We start from the raw sequence: 17,444 nt of genomic DNA on the forward strand, positions 1-17,444 counted from the left end.
AAAGTCTTAACTAGTGATTTAGAAATTATTCAAGGTAGTGTACCACATCACAGACACTGAGCATGCTGATTTAAATAATACGTACATCAATATGTTAAGATAATTCACCGTATGTTTTTTAAGCATCCAGTTGATACATACAGTATGTGACAATAATAATCCGATTACAAAATGTTTGTTTTTTTAGGAGTTTTGCATTGTAATTACACTTTTATCTGAGCATATGTAAGTTTCAACATCCCTGAAGAACAGCAGCAGACATACACAAAGCATTTTTAACCACAATGCTGCAGTGACTGCTTATTATCATTTCCTGTCTTTTCTGAGATGCATATGGCACAATCTGTTGTAGCTTCTGAAGTACTACATGCACAACTACTTTGACATACAATTCAAGATTAGATTTTCCTCATTTTATATCTAAGGCAGGGTTTTCAAACAGCTTGCACTTTGCAATAAATTGATTAAGCAAGTCACAATGCACAAAATAAAATGTTTATTTAAAAAAAAAGCATGGCACAATGAATCAAGACAATGTCGCTCCAAGCCATCTACCCCAAACAAGACTTTCTGATAAATAAGTCAAAGTAAGAAGAATAAGGCTTTGATTCAGAGTTGGCTGGCTCAAGTTACATGTACAAACTCTTCACATATAAGACGTAGTGCATGCAGGGAAACTTCTCCAGGCTTTATCAGATATGTTTTTCAGTGTGATACATGGGCAATTCTTAAAAGCCCATGAAAAATTGACAACTTCAGCACATCACGTGTAAATAAAATCACATAATCAGTTAAATAACCTTCTTTATTGCTATTTATGAATCCGGTTCTACGTGCTTATGGATCCATGCAATACAGTACCTAATGCCGTCGTAGTTTTGGTTAAAAAATGCTTTGCTTCAACAGAAATAACTTCCTCAGCATGGTGAGGAAACATCTTCAGCATTTTTTTTTTAAACACACCTCTGACCTGAAGTCTGAACTTGCTTCTTTTATACCACAAAACAAATATTGATTGTGCTTGGTAATGATGATGACTACTATGAATTAAAATATCACTATTTCTATCAAGACCTGTTCCACCCATTTAATGTATACATCCAAAGAACTTGCACTGAAATGAAGAACTTGGCTCTAACTAAGTTGAAGGTTTGAATGAAAAACCCTCAGCTGCCTGACAAGTGTTCACAAAGAGAAGTCCGAGCTGTGAACACAGCCAGATTTGTTGTTAAATCTCTGTTATTAAAGTCAGCTAACTCAACCCTGAATCTGAGCCTGGGACTCAATGAGCAAGATCGCTCAGCCTTATCGACAGCATGAGGCACAGTGATCCTTGGAAAGGTTTCATCAGAGTAAAAGAGTATATTTTGTAGTTGTCTTTTTAACTTGGAACATATTTTTTGCTCTGCCCCGGAAACGGAAATTCAGGCGCCCGGTTGAAGTGTCCTGTTAGGAAGATCCACACTGTGCCGATGATGAAGAGGAGAATGGCAGCCCAGAAACACACCTTGTCGATCATCTTCCCAATCAGTACCCAGCTTTCAATTTCCTGTGTTTAGAAATCAAGGGAATATTGATTAAAGAACTAAGATAACAGCTAGCCTAAAACCATTATAGATAGGAAAACATGAAATCAATAGACATATTCAAAAAAAATAATTTAAATTGCATTGATGTTGGCTAAAAGTTTAAAGTGACACTCACAGATCCAATGTTATTTTGTTGTCTCGTACTCTCAGCAATGAAGTTGCAGGCATCCACACATTGCTTGATCTCGGGTGCAGCTTGGGCCAAACTCTTATACAGGTTGGCTGTACTGCTGACATCCATATTATCCACTAGGGGGGGAAGGAGAAACAGAGTCAGACAATAGTATGCCACGACGTTGACGGCTGGTTAGCTTTTAGAGATGGGTCATAGGTTTGAAAATAGACATCTTACCAATGGATCGTGTGAGACCATGCCTCTCTCTTTGTTTGTCGAACATCATTTCACTGCGAGGTTGTTTCAGTACATATTCCTCTGCTCTCTGCATGAGGCCAAAGGAGCTGCGCCGCCGCTCCCTCACTCCGTTCACCTCAGTTGTCACCTCACTGTCATCCACCAGTGGGGGCATGCCCAGGAAGCGAGGTACCATTTCCAGGAACACCTAAGGGAGGCAAAGAAGATAACAGAAGTTGACACAAAATAACTCTTCAATAGACCAATTTGACTGAATTCTGCTGCATAGAATACACTTACATGTTTGATAGTATTTGACATGGTGTGAGTGCTGGGGCTACGCAGGGAGAAGTTCAGCACCACTATTTGATTAGTGGCAATGAGAGTAGTGACAGACATAACAAAGATCAGGTACCTGAGGGAGTACAAAGAGAAGATCTGTGTTGGAGACTCAAACTGTATGGATTAAGTCCAGCAGAGGTCAGCAGAGAACACACACAGACTCACTTGCCGATGAGAGGGACCGAGAGAGACGTCTCAGGGATCTTCTGGGCAATAAGAAAGAGGAAGACAGTCTGAGCCAGCAAGACAGAGATGGACACAGTCAACTTTTGTCCCCCGGCTGTGGAGGAGACAACAGAGACTTAGGAGACAGAGGAACACAGCAAATCAACAAAAAAACAAAAACATACCAGCTTTAGGATCCAATACTCTCAGTATTCTTTGTGTTCAGGCACTTTATTATAGCAGCAAATAACTCTATGGGGATAATGATAAAACATTTCACTGAAAACAAATCTGCAAAGAGTGTTTTTCTGACAACATACTTACTGACTATATTTACTCTGTTTTATTGCTTATATAAGAAAAGTCATAAAAAAAATCCTTAAATTCTAGTCTTTTTTTATTAGTCAGAATACGAGTAACTAGAATGAATTATTATTTAGTTTTATGTCCAAAGTACACAACGTTATGACACTTTGTATTTTATAACATTCTTGTAATATCGCCCCATCTGAAACAATAATAATCTAACAGTTGTAGGGAATTAGATAACAGCTTCACTGACCTTGTGCAGGTAGGAAGTAGGCCAGCACCACCAACGAGGAGATGAGAGAGCAGGGCAGGATGATGTTGATGACATAGAAGAGGGGTTTCCTTTGGATGATCAGATTGAACAAGATCTCCTGATACTCTAGGTCATCTGGGGTGTACCGTGTGTTGATCATCTTCCTGGCTGGACGATGGACGATGGCCCACTCGCCATTCTCTGAGGGGTGAAGACAGAATAAGCCGGAGACAAATTGTGTGCTTTGGAAATTAGAGTGTTGAATGCCGACGTACTGTACCTGTGAAAGCCTCGGGGTCGATGTCCACCCACTCAATAGTCTCGTCTGTTTCTCCATTCTTCGCCAAGATGAGGTCCACTTCATTGGCACTGTATGTCTGGGATCTAGGGGTCGTGGCAGTGACGATAGAACAGGACAGAAAATGGTTGTGACCTGGATGTAACTCCAGTTCTATGATCATGTTTGTAGCCCTCTATTGGGGTTTGCCATTTGTTTAACCCATGTAGGCTCCATGTATGAAATAAAAAACTAAAACAAATCAGTAGTTATATATAGTTTATATATTGGAATCATATAATTGTTCCTCACCTGAATGCTAGCGTACAGTTTTGATAATCAAATGGGAAATAGGTGATCTCAATGGCACAAGTGCTGCGATAGATAGCAGGAGGCAGCCAGTACATCCAACCATCGCTGCTGATCAACACATTGGCGTAGTAAGCCACATCAAACTTGCCATCAATGCTGCAGAAATTGAGGGTAAAGAACAAAAACAGCTGACACCAGACTAGATTATATATGATGACACTGCAGGTGAGGAAAAAATGCATGATGTCACTGCCTTACTTGTTCTCCAGGACAATGTCAGGGAGCCAAACAGTCTTGCACGGAACACGAATAACATCAATGTCATAATAATGAGATTTGTTCCAGGCAAGGCGATAATCAGTCCATTGCTGTAGATGACATTTGAGAGAAAGGTCAACAGTGACATTAAAAACGAGACACAGCCGAGGGCTGAATAAGGGAGCAGGACAGAGTCTGCAAGGCAAAATTAACCTTACTCCAAAAAAGTTTGACCAGGATTTGTACAAAAGACACAAAAACATATAAGTATGAAGAGAGGGAAAACTCACAATCTCAATCCACACATTAGTCGTAAGAGTCTCCTCCTTTTCGTTCTGCAGTATAAGTGAAGAAGCAGTGTGAATATTTGAGCTGTAGATGTAGATCACACACTGCTAAGTTACTACGCCAGTGACCTAACAGCCATTATTGTGCTCAGGCCAAAGTGCTTATAGTCCTGTGGAAATAATGGTGAACTACTTTAAGAGTTGTGTAAGCTAGCTGTTTGGCAGTGTTGCAGCCAGGCTTTGATGCGACAAGAGAGAGCTCTCACCAGGGAGATGAGATTAGTGAGGGTCAGCTTGATCTGAATCTCCATCTTGTCTTCAGGATGAACCACTGGACGAATATTCTTGTTGTAGCCTTTGAACAAGTCGCCGATCAGCATGGACTCCTCATTGCACTGCACTGCATGAAAACAAAGATGAGAAATGGAGTGAGTTTACGTACTTATGTGATGGAATTACGTCTGATGAATATTTTACGACGGGAGGGTGGAGAAACTTAAATAGTAATCAGTCTGAAAGGCAGGTAAACTAAGTTTGGGTCCGTTTATTTAAATGTGTATATCTGTACTCTCAAATATCAAGACTGACATACTGCGATCATAAATGTTGTCATTACCTTCCAATCTTGTCCACAGTTGATTGAATAGTCGCTTTTGAGATCATTAAAGAAAAATGCTCTTGACAATGTGGAGAAAAAAAAGTGCAGATGCAAAATAAGTTATTTTTGTATGTACTTAGAAGCACCTATACTGTAAATTTTAACACCAACGTTTTAAGCCGACTTGACATCATGTGATATCATGTGTGTGAAGAGTCTACAGACTAGTAAAGATGCTCAAAACGGCACTTAAAGGCAACAATGCGATCTGTCTGTCTTCCTCCGCTACACTATATTTCAGTATAAACTTGAAGAGGGACTAAGGCAGAGGTTATTTCCGACACATTGCCTCTTCCCTCCCAGCTGTCACTATCCGTAGCTCAGATTACACAGCAGCTGGGAAACTCGAAACTAGGACAGTTTTTAAGTCACACTCAGGTCATCTACAATAATCATCAACTCCATCATTAAACAAAGATGCAACACATACTACGAAGCAGTAAAGATGTCGTCCCTCGTGATCGATTCCTTCCCAGGTCTGCCTGGTCCAATCGGGCACAAACATGTCACATAGTTTCGAGCTATAATCGTAACTCTCCCGTGGGACAATCTGTGTAGTGGGCGGTGTGATGACACTGGAGAGACTTCTCACTTTCCAAGGGTTTGCCAGTTGTTAATGATTAAATATTGGTAAACAAAAAAGTGTAATTCCTGTGTATTTCATCAAAATCCAGCAGCACTGAAGCATCACTTTAGGCCAATATCCATTTGAATGTGTAAACAGATCCATACTTCCTCCACTTTCAACACGGAGGAAAACATATCTAACAACACTCCCTAATAGGAAGATCTTAAAATGGTCTTTGAAATGTAGACAGAAAGTTGACAGCCTTGCCTACTACAATAAACTATGAAAAATCACTGCAATGCTCAGATGTCTGTGGCAGGTACATATAGACTGACCGTATGACAGCCTGCTTACTGCATCTGCTCTGGTGTTGCTACAATATATCTATAATAATACAGTAGAATAGCACTCCATGATTTTTGGATCCATCTAGAAAAAAAAGTATATAACAGGAGAACAGTCTGGGAATGATGGACGGCTGCAAAGACATTTCCATAGCAATGCTGGCATTTTAGTACAAAACAAAATATTACTAGCACTACAGCCTGAATGCAGAATAGTTGTATGGGAATGTACTTTTTTAGGAAACAGGGATGCACTCTACAATGGTAGAGTGAGAAACACACAATATGTGATGTCTTACTCAACTCACACGGATCAGGGATGGCGTATTTGTGAAGGCCAGCCCCGGAAGTTAGCCTTGCAATGGTTACCTTGCAAAATAAGGGTTTATTTACTTTAGATTTTGGATTATTGCAGAAAATATGATCTGTGGCAAAAAAAATGTTCATGATAATGACACATTTTGTTCAGCAGGATAATCTTCACAAATGAAACACCACTTTTGTGATTTCTGAAGCGTGAATGCAATCGGCAGAAGCAAAAAGTTTAAATTAGGCTGTAAACAAACTCCACCACAGTTGCATGAGCGCGAGTAGACAACGAGCCAGTGAAAGTGGACGAGTTGGTGTGATGATGTGTTGTAGGCTTATTTAGTAACTTGGTTGCAACCGCCTTTTCTAAAACACTTAAAAGCTTCAAAATTCACAACAGGGGGTATCTTCAGTCAGATTTCATATCGTAGAACAAAACTCTCTTGAGCTTATTTTAACCACAAACCAAATTTTAGGCATCTAACCAAAAACCCATTAAAAAAAGAATTGAGGGGATGCAGTGTTGATCAAAGTGGTCAAATGGATCGGATATCTCGTAACTTTGGCAGATGAAATCGCTAGATAGCACTAGCTGTGAGTGAGAAGATACATGTGCTTTACCTGAGCCGACACTTTAGGGTGACCAGAGGGCAGGTCAGGACAACATGGCCACCAGGTAAACATTACAACTTCACTGTTTGACTAAAGGGTAAAGGCAAACCAAGCTCACCCTAGTTGACCGTGTTGTCTAATGCACACTCCTATTCATGCGACCATTTTACACAAAAGAAGCAAAGAGAATGAAATTTGATCTAGCATGAAGAAGAAATAGTTTGTCCACCTTGCAGTAAGTATCCCTTCTAGGAAGAGTTCTGTATCTCAGGCCTGTTAGCAGTCAGATTCTTTCCAGTCCACTACACATGTGATTATCACTCGATGAGGACGGGAGGACAAGAGTTCATTCCTAATATCAGAACTGATATTGCACCTTGATTGAGTTCATTAATATCAAGATTGTAAGTACAGCTGTTGCTCTAAGTGTATAGAGATTAAATGGCCTCATCTAAAGTTTGCATCTGACAGTGATATTGTCAATTTGATAAGTGAATTGCAACAACAATGTGTTTATCAGTAAGGGCGTAAAAAGCTTGTCTAGGACAGCGTCTGCATTGTTCCTCCTGGACGTCCTCAGTCATATTTCCAGCATCCTAATGAATGCTTTCCAGAAGTCTACATTTCGGGGTCTGTCTCGTCCATGCCAGCGCCTCGTCACTGAGGAATGTTTAAACTACTCCAGTGACCTCTGCCAAGAAGATGGACAGGAGATTTGTCCACAGCTGTCGAGAGCTCTTCCCTCCTGAGTGGCCAAATGGATTTGTAGAATTATATGTTTTCAAACTTCCATCACATTGAGGCTCTCACTTCTGCTTCCACTGCAGCCTTTGGTACCTTCCTGTTGCAGAACGTCATCTGACCATCTTTACACACTCCGGTACTGCTGCTCTCAGGACAAAGCACTGATGACGCTCTGCTTTACTTGATACTTTTTTGTGCTCATCCTATAAACTGCATTGACTATACTCAAAGCAATACTTAATCATGGGACAGTTTATGGATCCCTGTGGACAGCGCACTTACTGTATGCGAGAAGAGATAAACATGTTTTATATCCGGTTTGCCTTGTATGCTACATGTGTTACAAAGTCATGCAAGTCTACAAATTAAGTGCATGGTTTTGTGCATGGATGTCAATAAAAAGCCAGTTTATGTCTACTCTATAGCAGTATGTAAAATATTATAGATAAACTGTATGTATTCTTGCAGATATGCCATCAACAGAAGGAAAATTACAAAATAGTCAAAAATGTGTATAATCTACACAAATTCAATGATTTACAAGAGTATGTGTGGAGAAGTTTTAACAAGTTTTCCCGAGGGTCTAAAGTAAGTTTTTCTCTGGCATGCCAATCAATGTAGTAAGAGTTTTAGAGCTGGTTGTCTCTCTCAACACTGATCTTCTGCCGATCATCAGGCATTTTAAGCTGAAAAGGCAGCCAGCCAGTCCATGGGGATGTGGCAAAAGTTTGACACTGCGCCACTTACCCTGAACCATTAAAGTCCCGAGAACAGCTAAGACTCCAAAGAATATCCAAAACCTGCGGGCTGCCATCATGTCCCAAGACCACTCCACTGCTCTCTATCTAAATATTAAGTTTGGGAGAGAGAGAGAGAGTAAAGACAGAGAGGAAGAGCCCTAAATCCCTCAACCAAACACCCTGACTGTCGCCCACCCCGGCTGTTGCTATCCATGGCTCAGATTTCACAGCAGCTGGGAAGCACTAAACCAGGACTTCAAGTCACACTGCGGTCACTCACAATAATCATCATCACAATCATTAGACAACAACTATCTGAGGCGATGCCAGTTATTTAAAGCACTTCTATGACAAAATGTAGGCAACAGTTAGATTTTATGCTGTTCAACTCCAATATGATGAATCTCCAATATCCCTGCAATAGTCCTATAAATTGTTTTTGATTATAATAGTTCTAGTTTGATAAGTGTCATAGATTGTAGGATTGATTGTTTGTTGAAAATCCCCAATGACACGTTTTCATAGGGATGCTGACTTTGCGTATTTGTGTGTAACTATTGTCTGAATAGAATACGTGGATCTGTGTGTCAGACAGAGCAAAGAAAACAACAAAAACAACATGGAGATACGTACACCCTTGGGTGCAGCGAGGTATGCGGGCCTGCTCTCTCCCTGCTATGTGTCTTGAGTATTAATACATACCGCAGAGCCCTTCAACAGCAGGACTCCAGGAGCGACAGAGTGAGGCAGAAAATGCTCATAAAACTCCTTGGAGACTTGGAACTGCTTTAAGATAAGTCAGAGAACTTGTTTTGCAACAGAAGTGGATCTTGCTACAAAGGTAACTCCAAAAAGAACAAACCAGACTGACATCCGTGAAGTATCAATCATTTCAAATCCAGGGACTAAATTTGCTCTTATAATTAGTACTGTGAGTAATGGAAGTAGTGCCACTCTGCAGGGACAAGGGCAACAGACTTGATTTTTGGAATGTGCCATGTGAGTTGCACAGTATGTGATGTACTTCTAAATATACAGTTGGGGAAACAGAGATGAGCTTCTTTAAGGTAACTGGAGCCTCCAGAAGGCAGATTATATGTCTCACACTCAGTTCAGTTCGGTTTAGAGCTCAGAGACAGATGAAGGGCTGGATCTGTCCGCTCACAGAGCAGAGCAAAATTACACGCATTTTAGATTCAGACAAAAATGGGCAAATTATAAGATAAGAGGGGCAAAAGTTGTGCTTTTTTAAAATTTTAAGATAAAGGAGCCTGTCAGCATACAGTTTAGGTCACATTTTCCCACTACAACCAGTCTGGGTGAAGTCCAGTGTTTGCTCTTCTTACTCTGTACAGCTGAAGCCAAGAATTTTTTTCTGAACTCCAACCAATGATATTTGGCAGTTCTTTAAAACAACTGACAAGGAGGCCTCCCTGTGCAAAATGTCAGACAGATATGCTGTCTTAATTTTTTGATAACAAGGGCTATAAATATAGTTACATCCAGTGAAGCATGTGCTTCACAAACATTGTACGTGAATGCGGTTGGACCAAGAGCTGTAATTTGAATATGCAATGACAACATTTTTTAAATCGCCAGTGCATGCTGTGCATCAATGATAAAGCTACAATAACAGTAAACTCCTATCGGTAAATGTCTTAAAATTAATCATTCACTCTCACGATTTAATCCTCAGTTTAGGGATTTACATAAAATGTTGAAAGCTTGTTGCCAATGGAAGTTCACCGGTGTACCTCAGCCCACAAGGTCACATCCACAACAATCAGTAACAATCATGCTTTTTTTTCACCATTACATTTTGAACATCTGCACTGCTACCATTATGTTCAATCATCCAGCTCTGGATATGTGTGCTCTACTTAAATTTAAACAAAAAAAAGATCACGTGATTAAATGTTTTGACTGTCTACATGTGTTTCTCTAACTTTTGTATGGAAGCTGATGGAGAATCCAGTGCGATTTTATCTGACATTGACAAAATACCTCTTTCCTGCTCTACTGAACCCCCATTCATAAATTAAGTTGAACAGCGTGGAGTCATATGTTCCATGTGCTTAGTCTACCAAGTACTTTGCACCTGCGCACCATGTCAAGCATAGACAGCTTTCTGTGTCTTTTTTTTTTAACCAAACATACATTTTTGAAGGACTATATCTATTTTAAAATGAATATTATCAGAGCATTTAAACCGAGATTAGGGTCACATGTTTTCACAGGGATTCACAGTCTTCCCTTGTCAGTTGTTGCCTATTTAAAATGGGATCATTCATTGGTTGCACATATTAAAAGCCCCATGACCAGCCCCTCCCAGCCAAGTAATTAATGCCCCAGCTTTCACCGTTTTCCCGCTCCTACACTGCAAAATACCATTGTTAAGTCCCTCTTCAGGAGCACACATGTGGATTGGCTCGAGTGTGGAGTTCAATCATTGTTCAACTTGAGATAGCAAACTCAGTGATAGCGACCAATCAGTGGGTTCCCCATGATTATCACTATCAGAGGTGATAATCATGGGAACACCCTTTATGCGCTACGTCTTCACTCCAGTTTTACTGACATGTCTCAGACTTTAGACTCCAACAATCGGATGTAATCTCTAAATAATAAGCAATTAGAAATTCAAAAGGATGTAGAATATGAATACGATTTTGTAAAAGATATGGTGACAAGGGAAAGGAAATTATATTTTTTCTTTCCAAAATAGTTTCCCATTATGTTTTGTAGAACAGCAGATGTCTTTGTCATATTTAGTGTGAATGGACATCTTTGTTCATTTAGCCGTCTCAACTACAATAAGATTGGTTAGACTTTGTTATTCATTGACAAACGTAGATTTGGTATCACATCTTGTCAGCCGATTGCAGATTGTGGGAAAACACAATCTGCTTTTTAATTGATCATTACAGAGGTTTACTCTAGGTTTCAATAAAGATATAAGAGTGGGGAAACATACATTTGTATACATTGAGAGTGTCCTGAGATACTCATATATGTTTCATGTTATACTCCCATTTAAACCAACTGAAATGTGTGTCAGCACTGTTGTGTGTGGTAGTTGTGGTTGTGCTGCTAATGGTGTGTGTGTGTGTGTGTGTGTGTGTGTGTGTGTGTGAATGAGTTATAAAGCGAGAGAGAGAGAGAAAGAGAGGGAGAGGGAGGAGGGAGGGTGGTAGTGGTGGGAGGAGGAGAGGGAGCAAGTGTTTACTCAAACTGGTCAGGAATATAGCGCTTATATAGAAGATGAATCTGAAGGAAGGGGGTTACTGGCGGACAAGCTGCGTTGGCTCTGCATTATCAGCCAGTGGCTGATCTCTGGACTCTCAGATTGAGCAACAACCCAAGAGACAGGCAGCTTGAAAATCAGTCAGAAACAAAGGCAGGAAAGAGAAAAGACGTGAATCAAAAGAAAGCCAAAGGAAAACCTAAAAAAGAAAGAGCGGGAGCAGCCTGAGTTGTAACAGTGCGGCGGGGGAAAACAGCTGCCGTAAAATAGAGTTAAACATTACCTCTGTGAGGTACAATGGGTGAGAGAACTTTTTATTTAGGGTTTTGGGGAGGAGTATGAAAGATTTGCGAGGACGGGGGAAGGGGGGAGGCAGGGGGTCGGAGTCAGGGGTCCAGCAAGGAGTAATTGTGGTGACAGCCAGTGCAAGGGGACAAGGACCCATGTGAGACACGGAGGAGTTAAAATATAGGGACAAAGAGAGGGAACCGAGAGGGACCGGCAGACCCCAAACTGGACTTCAGAATGGGTGTTAAGAGCAAGGCTGCTGCTGCTATCATAGTCCTGCTGCTGTTCCTCGGCTCCCTGTGGATCCGTGAGTATTTTTCTGTGTGTGTGTGTGTGTGTGTGGTTTCTATCTTGTGCTAATAATCTATACAATCCCTCCCTTGTTTGAAATGCATGCGCTCCTCGTCAGGAATGTGTCACATGGTGCGGTGGCTGCAGAATCAAGCATGATGGTCACACCACTTAGTGCTCACTCTTCATGCTCAGAAATTTCACAACATATCAGAAGTATTTCTACGTGTGATTTGACATGTTTTTGGACTGTGAAATGACACAGTGATTTATTTGTTTTATTACATGAGCTATTTAAGTCACATCAGATGAAGTATTGCCTAAATAAATACTTTTTATACATGAAGATTTTTGGAACATGATGACATCTAAAGGTTTATAATGCAAAACAGCTCCAAACTCTTTTTATTTTGTTGTGGGAATCTTGGACTATTTGACTAATATATATTTATATATTATTATTATTTAACTGTATCTTAGCTTGGCTAAAAAAGTATAGAATGACAATAATAAAGTGCAGCACATAAGAAAAAAAGAAGTATTGTTTAATATAACAAAATAAATACATTTTCAATCCAAAAGTCTACATATATACAAATAAAACATATCAGTAGTTTTTCACATGGAAACAAAATTCTGATAAGCAGTGTAACAATGTTCAATGGGATCATGTGATCGTTTTCTGATGGATTAGATTCAAAGATTTGAGAGACTTGAGTGAGATTTTAGAGTGCATACCAAGATGAAAGGAAAGTTCAGTTGGGAGCATGAGCAGCCAGCTCTGCATCCTAATAGTAACTCAGTTAGGAAACTTAAATTTAGATACAGCTCTTAGTTTGCGGTGGCAAACTTCCCTGTTGACATTTTTGGCAGCGTCTACAGGAGGTCACAGACAAGTTAGAAATGCATGTTTATTAGACGGGCTCTGAGTTGAATTTGAACTGAGAGAGTTCGGTAGCTCAGTGAGGTTGACTGGCCAAGTTATCTGACAGGAAGCTCATTGTTCACGAAAGTCTTCCAGGGTCAATTTGGAGGCTGATGTTTAAGGGCTTTTATGGTAATGACTCGTGTAGAGGAGCACTGGCAGATTTTATGGCTTTTGCTTGTAAGGTGGTCGGATACACCTGCTCCTTGCCTGTGTGGTCTGGAGACCTGCAGAGGCCTGCTGACAGGAGGTCCCAAAGAAAAGTGTGGATTAGTTTGACCTCAGTAAGCTGAATTCAATATACCAAGATATAGACCTCTAGTATATCAGTGTAAAGGGGCTTTTCATGTCAGTTATTTTCATAACTGCAACTTATATATTCCTATATAGTATTTTACTAATGGTTAGTGCATGGGTCTTGTGGCTCAATGGAGGCATGTTATTAGAGATTTTTATGGGGTCCAAAATTGATACCAGCAACTTGTCTTGTGCACATGATGTGTGCTGCGGAAGTCAGTGTTTTGAGACAACTTAAATCTTTGTCACAGGCTGGAATGAGCTGAAAGGGATTAAAACTCAACATCACGGCCTGCTGTTAAAAGAATGTTATTTTCTTATTTTCTGCATTGTTTTTCTCTCTGTCTATCTACTTGTCTGTGTGCTATATAATCTTACTTGGGTGGGTAACAGTAGAGAAACCAGAAAGAGTAAGCTATTTAAAAAATTATCCGGTGAAGAGCCACGAGTGTGCACAGGTACGCGGTTAACTAGACAGCTAGATAGTCGGGCAGGTAGGCTGTCAAATCATAGGCTCATAGAGTCAGGCAGGGATAACGTTTTTTTGTAGGCCAACCACTGAAGTTAGCATCACGATCATACGAAATGTAAAAAATGCACTAGAGGGGTATCTACTTACATATTTTATATCTAAAATACATTTCCCATTCTTTTTTTCAAGTGGAATTAATCAAGAATGTCATTTTTTTTAATAAGACTATATATACCAAAGTGGCTATAATCAATATTTTTTTTACAACATAATGAATTAAATGAGAATCTGACGATATAAAAAGGGGTCACTCGTTGTAATGAACCTAAAAATACTGAGTATCTGAATCTGCAGCTTTAAGGAGCATTATAGCGAGTTGCAGCTCATTGTTTAGCTCTCATAACGTTGTTTTTTTTAGCCGTGGCAGGCAGCGGTTGTCAGTGAAAAAGCTCTAAAAACCGTCTGTACACCACACAGACAAGGTTACACTATAGTTGGTTAACTGCTGGATGCCTAAATAAGTTATCTATATTACATTAAAAGGATTTGTCAACATTGTGTTCACAACAAAAAATCTGTTATTGCAGGTTTAATTCTTTATAATTAATATGGAAATGCAAACTAATAAATATTTAATTTTGATGTGTTAAATGCACATGTAACGTACAATGTCCTTGTGTTTGAAACAGAGTTGCAGTATTATCAGACAAAAAAACGTCTCTGTAATCAAACACTAACAGTTTCACTTTCTCACTGCAGAGGGAGGTTTGGATTACCACTGGGATTCTTGTTTAAAAGGATATAATCAGGTGAACAAGGTAAGACTACACACAGATTATAAAGCATTTCCTCACTTACGACATTTCCTCCATAAGGCTGATTTTGTAAAGCAGATGGCTAATTTGAATGCAGCGAATCACTTCCGCTTTCTCCCTTTCTTTGTCCCCCGCCAATCGCCCCCACTCTCACATACCGCCCTTCCCCCCAACTGTCAGCTTCACCAGCTGTACAACAGCAGTGAGGCTGATGGGGCTGAGGGCCCCCAGGTCATCGAGGGGTGCCCCGGTCAGACCTTCCAGGTGTCACTCCTGCACTCCCACCTGCTGGCTGCACCGGCCTACACGTCAGACGTGCTAATGCAGCCATATCTGTCCTGCTGGGACGAGCTTGTGAGGTAAACTCATCAGATAAAACAGGCACGGTAGATTCATTTACAGCCACTAGAAAGAAAGAAGTAATTTACGTTTATGACATGTTGGACTCCGTAAGATGATTCATCTTGTTTTGGGTTTACTCCTCCAGGTTTATGGAGGCACTGGGCCCCATGGTGGGACTGATATCTAAAGAGATAGAGGGCAAGACTTCCATAATCCGTCAACTGGCCCTGTTGTCAGAAGGGAACCCTGAAGCAGAGCTGGGCCCAGATATACACTCAATAAACAGTGTGAGCGGAGACGCTGGGACAAAGAACGATCAGGAGGTCTCACAGTACGCCGGCGCTTATCACTCTGTGCGCTCCATGATCTGGGTGGAGCTGGACCGAGGACTGGTGGACTTCCACCATCAGACGGACTCTGGATGCAGGACTCTTCTGCGTCTGCATCGCGCTCTGCTTTGGTTGAAGCTCTTCCTGGAGAAGCTGGCTGAGACGCCGGTGGCCGGCCGGCTGAGGAGCCCCTCAGAGCTGTGCAGGGAGGCCTACCAGAGCACCCTCGCCAACCACCACACCTGGTTCGTCCGCAGGGCTGCCGAGCTGGCCTTCATTGCCATGCCAGAGCGGGGTTTGTTCTTCAGGCTGGTGTGCGTGCAGAGCCAAGAGGAGCTGAACACGGTGCTGAACAGAGTGGTTCAGGCCATCGGGGAGGTTTATGACAGGACGCAGAAAGCCCTTGAGGAAAATAACATGCTGGACTTGCCATAAAAAAGGGGCTAATCAGACTTGACCATATTTGCACTGTCCTCACGGCTTCCTGGGCATCACACATAAACGCCTAGCTATAAAAAACGTGGCGTAAACTTTTCTCAAGGAAACATGAATAAACTTTTTTGAGCTAAAATTCACAAGTGCCATATTCCCCCACCCACAATCAAAGTGCTGCGTCAACAATCAACTGATACTGAAGTATCAGGCTTTCGACCTGTGGACATTCTTCATCACATTTTATGAGCTCATGACTCGGCTTCTCACATAAGAGGCATTTTGAAGACAGCTGATGCATTCAGGCTGGCTAAACACAGAATGTGAATTATTTAAGCAGGTGCACATAATAACATGGGCACTGCACACCTAAAGCAACCCTTTATCACACCACTGCGATAAATCCAGCATTTGTTAAGCTTATAATGTTCTCAGCACGTGTCACAGGGGAGGTGATTTTGTAATGGATTGCATTAGATTGTACAGTTCAAGATTTTTTTTTTTACATTTTAAAAATTCTATGGAAAATGTTCTGTTTTAATTGTAGCTAGCACTTGGTGATTTAGTATACTACCTCCAAAACTGGCTTGTCTAAATGCCTTGTAGCCTTTAAATCTGGGACCAATCTATCCAATTAAAGAGGTATTACACACAACAAATCAACATGTGCTGAACAAAGGACTAAATGGCGCTTCATAGCATCTGTGGTGTGTGTGGAAAATACATTTCTCTGTTATATATTGTACATTTTTCTATCATGTTAATAATTATTAAATAACAAAAAAAAAAAGAATCCAGATGCCTATTTTCTGACTTAGTGTGGTCGAGTAATGTGATAACTTTGACATTTAAATGCCAATGACTGAACTGTGTAATGCTATCCACCATCCAGCAGAGGTTCTCTCTGCTACAGAGTAATCTTCTCTTACTATCATCATGGTGGATAAAATCTGCTTGTGTGACACTGGAATTTTTTTTTGTTTGTAAGAAAATATTAGATGTTATGCCTTAAATATTACAAAAAGTCCTGATCCGAAGAATATCTAAATGTGTCAGATTATTCAGTATTTTTAAATATAGTCTGTGTGTGGAACAGAGAGAATAGCATGTGTAAGAATCAATCACCGGCACTACTCTTGATCGAACTATTTTAAAGCCACAAATACCTCTAATGCCACGTAATCCTGACTCTCTCCCTTTTCCTGGACTGTGCTCTCTCTTTCTGAGGAGGAGACAGGGAAGAAAGGAGGGATAAGGATAGAGCCTGAAGCCTCGGTGTGAACAGGAGACAGGAGCTGGTTGAAGGTCACAGAGCGGAAGTACACTTCGCCTGTAATCTTGTCAAGCAGTTGGCGGCAGACTAAAGAAAAGCAGCCCCCAAAGGAAAAAATAATACTAACTAAAACAGAATTCACACATTTCTGAGCTCGGGTTGATCATTATTCATGATTGTGAACAACTATTTGTTGTACTAGAATCCAGAAACCTTTAACCTGCGCTGTGTGTAGGAGGATGACATGTTGCTGGTGGTATTTCCACTGCGTATTCACTTCCTCTTGTGAAAATAAAGTGCAGAGACTCTCACTAGTTCACAGATATGGACATTACCTCGACTCCTTTTTGCAGTATGTGTGCATCGTTTAACTACGGTGCACAATGGCGCTGTAGACTGTGAGGATCATGGTGAATGTGATAACATCACGCTTCTTTTGACACCGGCTGGCTTCTTTTTCTGTCCCCTATAAACAGCGATTCATAATAAGCCATGAAAAAAAGGATCAACATTGGCATTCTGGCCATTCCACTTTAAAAAGGTACAACGTGTAAGAACTGGCCACATGCTCCAAAAAAAATAGGGTGAAGCATTTCACCTCTACTATTGGGTCCTTA

At 40.7% G+C, this 17,444-nt stretch overlaps 2 protein-coding genes across 2 annotated transcripts; one reads left to right on the forward strand and one right to left on the reverse strand.

Annotated features, from left to right (window-relative positions):
* Positions 1-516: 516 nt before the first annotated feature.
* chrne (cholinergic receptor, nicotinic, epsilon) lies at positions 517-8,198 on the reverse strand. The gene is made up of 12 exons (XM_068716571.1): positions 8,127-8,198; positions 4,411-4,544; positions 4,148-4,192; positions 3,858-3,967; positions 3,600-3,755; positions 3,291-3,394; positions 3,011-3,211; positions 2,449-2,563; positions 2,242-2,356; positions 1,942-2,149; positions 1,705-1,838; positions 517-1,549 (listed from the first exon to the last, which is right to left on the reverse strand). The coding sequence occupies exons 1-12, from the start codon at positions 8,194-8,196 to the stop codon at positions 1,382-1,384; spliced, it is 1,560 nt and encodes a 519-aa protein (XP_068572672.1). The 5' UTR covers positions 8,197-8,198; the 3' UTR covers positions 517-1,381.
* A 3,550-nt stretch (positions 8,199-11,748) lies between these two features.
* gltpd2b (glycolipid transfer protein domain containing 2b) lies at positions 11,749-16,347 on the forward strand. Its single transcript, XM_068716572.1, has 4 exons — positions 11,749-11,958; positions 14,396-14,454; positions 14,632-14,810; positions 14,939-16,347. The coding sequence occupies exons 1-4, from the start codon at positions 11,889-11,891 to the stop codon at positions 15,555-15,557; spliced, it is 927 nt and encodes a 308-aa protein (XP_068572673.1). The 5' UTR covers positions 11,749-11,888; the 3' UTR covers positions 15,558-16,347.
* Positions 16,348-17,444: the final 1,097 nt, after the last annotated feature.

Source organism: Cebidichthys violaceus, unplaced genomic scaffold, assembly GCF_023349555.1.
Source record: "Cebidichthys violaceus isolate CVI_PGR_0920_01 unplaced genomic scaffold, fCebVio1.0.p SCAF_20, whole genome shotgun sequence".
In the NCBI taxonomy this organism is placed as follows: Eukaryota; Metazoa; Chordata; class Actinopteri; order Perciformes; family Stichaeidae; genus Cebidichthys; species Cebidichthys violaceus.